This window comes from Arachis ipaensis, chromosome B09 (genome assembly GCF_000816755.2).
Source record: "Arachis ipaensis cultivar K30076 chromosome B09, Araip1.1, whole genome shotgun sequence".
Taxonomy (NCBI): domain Eukaryota; kingdom Viridiplantae; phylum Streptophyta; class Magnoliopsida; order Fabales; family Fabaceae; genus Arachis; species Arachis ipaensis.
Window position 1 is genome coordinate 130,697,081 of NC_029793.2, and position 6,043 is coordinate 130,703,123.

A 6,043-nucleotide genomic window follows, 5' to 3' on the forward strand; every position below is an offset into this window, starting at 1 on the left:
CCACACTTAACTTATTTCGATTTGACCCACTCTTGTCGAAAATACTTTCTCGATCAACAAATTGCCCCCTTGGATTAATGTGGTTGGCTTCGATACTATTATCGAATCAATAAAACACTGAATCCAAAAAGACGTCAGTTTCCAAACCAATAATAATTATCATTTAAACTCCTTATTATTATTGATCCACTCGACACGTCTTCCGAGACTGACGCTTTCTCCTTCTACCACTTCACCTTCTACACGAAGTTACCTCTATCTGTGTCTCTTCCACAGTAACGGCTACATTGACACTTTAAATTCATCATTCTTGCCTTCATTCAAACTTTCTGAACCCCATCATTCTCTGATTTTTCTTTGTACCCTAAGATTTCTTCACAAAATCTTCAGTCTTTATTCTTGCTGAAAATGGATGGTTCTTCTTCTCAAACTACCACCCAAGATAAGGGGAAAGGTCACGAAATAACACCGCCATCCCCACCAGCTCTTCGCATTCTCAACCAAGTCAATGACGAAGTCATTGATGATCCTCATTTATCATCCAAAGACACTAGAGTCTTAATCCCTTTCACCATTGGAGTCGAGACACACTGTTTCCTTGGTCCAATTGAATCTCAGGAAAGAGCGAACAAAAAACTCTCTTTCTTCCCAAGTGCCAAAGGGAAAGATTTATTGATAAACCAATCCTTCAATATTTCTCATTTCATTAACCAAAAAACTTTCAGGAATAATCCGAAGATTAGCCCTAGGGGCTGCGATTTCACAGCCTGGTATCGACGTCTTGAGCCCACTAAAAATGTTGATTGGAGATCTTCAGGAATTCATGAACTACTAAGGCTCTCCCACTTCTCACTTATCACACACCCTTGGATGATTGGGGCTGCGACCTGTTTCTGGAATAGGACAACTAACAACTTCCACTTTCCATGTGGAATGATTTGAATGTCCCTTCTGGACGTGGCCGCTATTACAGGGCTTCCGATCAATTCCCCAGACTGTACTCCTGACATGCAGTCAAAACATCAATACAATGTGGTCCTGACCACCTCTTACAGTGACTTCATTTCCCACAACATGGGAGCAGAAGGTACAAAAATCACTGATAATGAACATATTGCCTTCTTATTTTATTGGTTGAATGCTATCTTATTCTGCTCTCGAAGCATCCAAATGTCGAAAATTTACCTTCCTTTAGCCATTCTTCTTCACGAAGCAAAATCCCTCAATTTAGCCAAGCTTCTTCTAGGACACATTTTTGAAGAGCTTGGTCAGTTTGTTTGTGACCTCTGAGACAACAAAATCATCAGTGCAGGAGGCCCTCTATGGCTTCTCCAACTATGGCTTAACGCCATTTTCGAAAATTTTATGACAAAACCTGAAGGTGGTAACACTGACAAACAATACATCGATGGTTTTCAATTGTCTGAATACAAACCAAATTTTCTAGACACTGAATCAGATGAAGATAGATTTTGGGCTGTTTTCTCCCTTCTCCATTCTTGCAAAGATTTTAACAATAACCAACTCAATTTTACTCCCTTCTTGCGTCACAATCGTGGTCCTGCTTGGTTAGACCGTTTAATCTTCTCTGACACCAATGAAGCAAATGATCTTGCAAATCGAAGTTAGGCAAACATGCTGGCTCTACAAGTAATACCAATAGGGTTACCTTTACACAAAAAGAAAAAATTCAAAATCACCCTGTATGCTCCAAACATGACAGCCAGACAGTTTAGATTTTCTCAAGCCATCCCAACACCACAACCTCGAAATGATGAGCCTTTCTGCCACTTTGCTTTAACCACTCAAGAAGATTTCGATTCTTGCCTCTCAAAGAATCAACAACGTAGGGACCGCTTCAATTTCGTAGTGTATGATCTCAGCTTCTATATCACTAAATCCTGTTTTGAGTAGTGGGATGCTTATTACTCCAAGTACACTCGTTCCTTGGAAGAAATCCAAAAAACTGCAATTCAAACTTTTCCTGTTGCTGAGGGTTTTCTAAAAAGAACTCAAAAAAGAAAAGCCGAGGCTGCTCGATTACCACCATCTAAAAGTAGAAGAACTCCTACCAGAACTTCTCGAAAGGTAATTTTATAATTCCCTTCTTTAACTTAAAATACACTTTAACTTATATTTTTAACCATACTTAATTTTGGATTTCTTATCAGTTGATTTTGCCATCATCAACTGAGAGTTCTAAAGAAAGTGAACCAGTCAACAAGGACACTCATACTATCTCCTCTCAATTGGAAGATGTAGCCGACTCTGACTCTAACTCCCAATTAAGACAAAGGTCCAGAATCTCCCAGGTAACACAATCATCACTACACACTTTACTTAATTTAAAATAAAGTTTAAACCTAAAACTGATGTGTACCTTTTGTACTAGTCTGTCCATGTTAGCCACTCGACTACAACTACTGAAGCACTTGGCCAATCAATTTTGCCACAACAACATGGTCAAGAACAATCCACATCCCATGACTCCATCAGTTTACAGGACCCATTCAACCAATTCCGGCCACTTTTCCACCTGCTTTTCATTTAACACAGGTGATTGATTCCACAGCAAATCCCCTACAGCATTCTTCAGAAGAAACCCATAAACTTGAGTCATCCTCACTGAATCATCAAGCTGCCTTTATTGAAGAAAATCAAGCGGTTCCAGATTCTGATTCTGCGTCTAAAGCCGCTGACACCACCAATTCTGATTCCTCTCGTTCCAAGGTTTTCGAGACCCCTCCAGAGTTACAACCTGATCCTTCACTTCAAACCCCTCCAGGACCAAGACCAGGGACATCGAATATTCTTTCCACCCCAGGTAGTGCCACCTTGGATGATCTGATTTCTATTTTGAACAAAATTATCCAAGAAAAGAAGGTACCAGTCCCTGTTCCAGAAATCTCAAGATCTACCACACCAAGACCTCCAATCGAATTAGTAGAGCCTGACACTCGGGAACAACTTCGATTACTCATCAAACTTTTGGATCATCCACCTAGTTTATGGGTTAATGATCCAATCCTCAACAAACTCCTGGAGGACTGCTTGAATTCTTCTTTTGAATTTCCAAACAACACACCATATTCTGCTTCGATCCAGGAATTCAAACAACTTCTTAATGATAGTGTTGCATCTCAGTTTCAACTTCAGAAAACTGAAAATGAAGAGGCTACAACCAAATCCAAAATAGAAAGCTGTCTTGCAACTGCTCAACCAATCCAATCCTCTCGTGAAGAATTTGACGTGAGGATCTCTCATGCTATCTCCGTCCAGGCTTTTCATGACCAAGAAGAAGCAAGAATCGGAGCATAATTGGCTCAACTTCAACAACAGCTTGCCATCATATGCCAAGACAGAGCCACCTTAGCCAAACCTCTAGCTGCAGCACAACAAGAGCAACATCTCCTTATCCAGAAACTTGTCTCAATCGACACTGAGCGGGGAGAGTATGAAAAACAGCTCGAGAAGATTCAAACTGACAAGTTCAAGCAAATTGAAATGCTTATGATTCTGGAAAATAAAAGGACAAAACTGCGCTCTGATTTGGCTAAGCTATTGGCATCTTGAACCCTTTTTTTTTTTTACTTTTGTAATGACTATTTTCTTTTCTGAACTTATGCCTGCTGAATTTCTATATTTGCCAGTAATAGAAATATTTCAGATATTTTCCATTAATCGAATTAACTATTTTCCCTGACTCGATATCTTTAATCTGATAGGCATTTCCAGAAAAGACTCTTATCACTTGAAAGGGACCTTCCCAGTTGTGAGACTATTTACCAAGAAATTTTGATTTCTTTTTCATTGGTAAAATAACTTTCAAAACTAATTCACCTATTTTGAAAGATTTCTCCTTAATTCGATGATTATAACTTCGAGCAATACTTTCTTTTTGTCGAATTACATTATCAAGTGCTAGAATTCACTCTCAATCTAACTCATTCAATTCATCAAACATGGCATTCCAATAGTCATCGACTGGCAACTCATTCTGTTTCGATACTCTTAGAGTATTCAAATTAATTTCTAATGGCAATACTGCATCATGGCCATATACTAATTTATAAGGTGAAGTTCCTGTCGAACCTCTTGGTGAGTTTCGATAAGCCCATAATACTTGACTTAAAGTCTCATGCCAAGTTCGAGACTTATTTCCGATATACTTTTTAATCAAACCAATCAGTATCTTGTTTGCTGCCTCCACTTGCCCATTAGCTTGTGCATAATAAGGAGTTGAAGTAACCATACTAATATTTCTCGAAGCCGCAAAATTTTTACTAATGTTTCTCGAAGCCGAAAAATTTTTAATTCGCTGGCCAGTGAACATAGTTCCTTGGTCGGTACTTAACGTCTGAGGAATTCCAAATCGATGAATAATATTTTCTTCGACAAAATCAATTATCTTTGTCTGACCAACTTCTACCAAAGGAACTGCTTCCACCCATTTTGTAAAATGATCAATAGCCACTAAAATAAATTTATACTGCTTCGATGAAGGGGGATGAATCTATCCAATTAGATCTAAATCCCAACCTCTAAATGGCCATGGCTTGATTATCGAATGCAGTTCAGCTGCTGGAATCTGTTGTATCGAACCATGTTTCTGACATTCTTGACATGCCTTTGCATAATCGATACAATCTTTTATCATAGAAGGCCAGAATACATGATTGTGATATAACACCCATCTCATTTTCTTTCCTGCTTGATGAGCACCACATATTCCATTATGAACTTCACCCAAAGCAATGTTTTGATCTTCCCGACTCAAACATCTCAACAAACTCCCATCGATACCCTTTTTATATAATTCATCGGCTAATAAAACGAAGTTCATTGCTCGTAACTTTAGTTTTCTATCGACTGCGGTATTAGGATCTTTCAAATATTGAGCAATAGGTTTTCTCCAATCAAAATCCTCCCATTCATCTATGCACAACACTTCTCTCTCATTTGCCAGTACTAAAATTTGATGGATACTTGATAATTTCTTAATAGTTTCTGGACCAATTCGATACTTTGAAGCAATTTGGGCTAACTCATTAGCAATCTCATTATGAATTCGAGGGATATGCACCAAAGAAAATTTTCGAAAAGACGTCAATAACTCCCAAGCAGTTACTAAATATTTTTGTAACGTCTCATTATTACATTTAAACTCCTTCGACAACTGCTTTAAAACTAACTGTGAATCTCCTAGAATTTGAACTTTTAAAGCTCCTTTATCGATTAAAATTTCTAAACCCAAAATTAAAGCCTCATATTCGGCTACATTATGGGAACAAGGATATTTTAATTCGAACAAGAATTCTGATGGAATACCCTCTGGTGAGATAATAAGAATTCCAACTCCCGCACCATCTTTGTGCTTAGATCCATCGAAATACAATTTCCAATAATTGACTTCTACATCGACTATATTTGCCCACTGGTCATTCAGATCTTTCGAATTGTCTACAAGAAAATCTGCAATAACTTGTCCTTTAACAGCCTTTGCTGGGACATACTGTAAATCGAATTCCGTTAATGCTAACATCCATTTTTCCAAACGTCCCCTTAACATAGAGAAACTTAGCATGTACTTAACAAGATCGGTCTGTGCTATAACTTTCACCGATTTAGCCACCATATAACACTTTAACTTCATACAAGCATGATATAATGACAAACATAATTTTTCAATCGGCGAATACCTTGTTTCAATATCAGTTAAGACTCGACTAAGGTAATAAACTGCCCGCTCATACCCGTTTTCATCATCCTAGGCTAACATACATCCTATAGTATGTTCAGATGCTGCAATATACAATTTCAAAGGTTCATTCGGAAGAACATTCACCATAATCGGGGCTTTAGCCAAATATGTTTTGATCGAATCAAACGCTAATTGATGCTCTATGGTCCATTCAAATTTTGAACCATTTTTTAATTTCACTAAAGGTGCGAACACCCTAGTTCGATCCGACAGATTCGAGATGAATCTTTGAAGATAATTTATTTTCCCCAAAAACGATTGTACTTTCTTCTTCGATTTGGG

The 6,043-nt window shown here is 38.0% G+C and overlaps 1 protein-coding gene across 1 annotated transcript; it reads right to left on the reverse strand.

The window, feature by feature from the left end:
- Positions 3,935-5,635, reverse strand: LOC107616493. The gene is made up of 2 exons (XM_016318443.1): positions 4,540-5,635; positions 3,935-4,437 (listed from the first exon to the last, which is right to left on the reverse strand). The coding sequence occupies exons 1-2, from the start codon at positions 5,633-5,635 to the stop codon at positions 3,935-3,937; spliced, it is 1,599 nt and encodes a 532-aa protein (XP_016173929.1).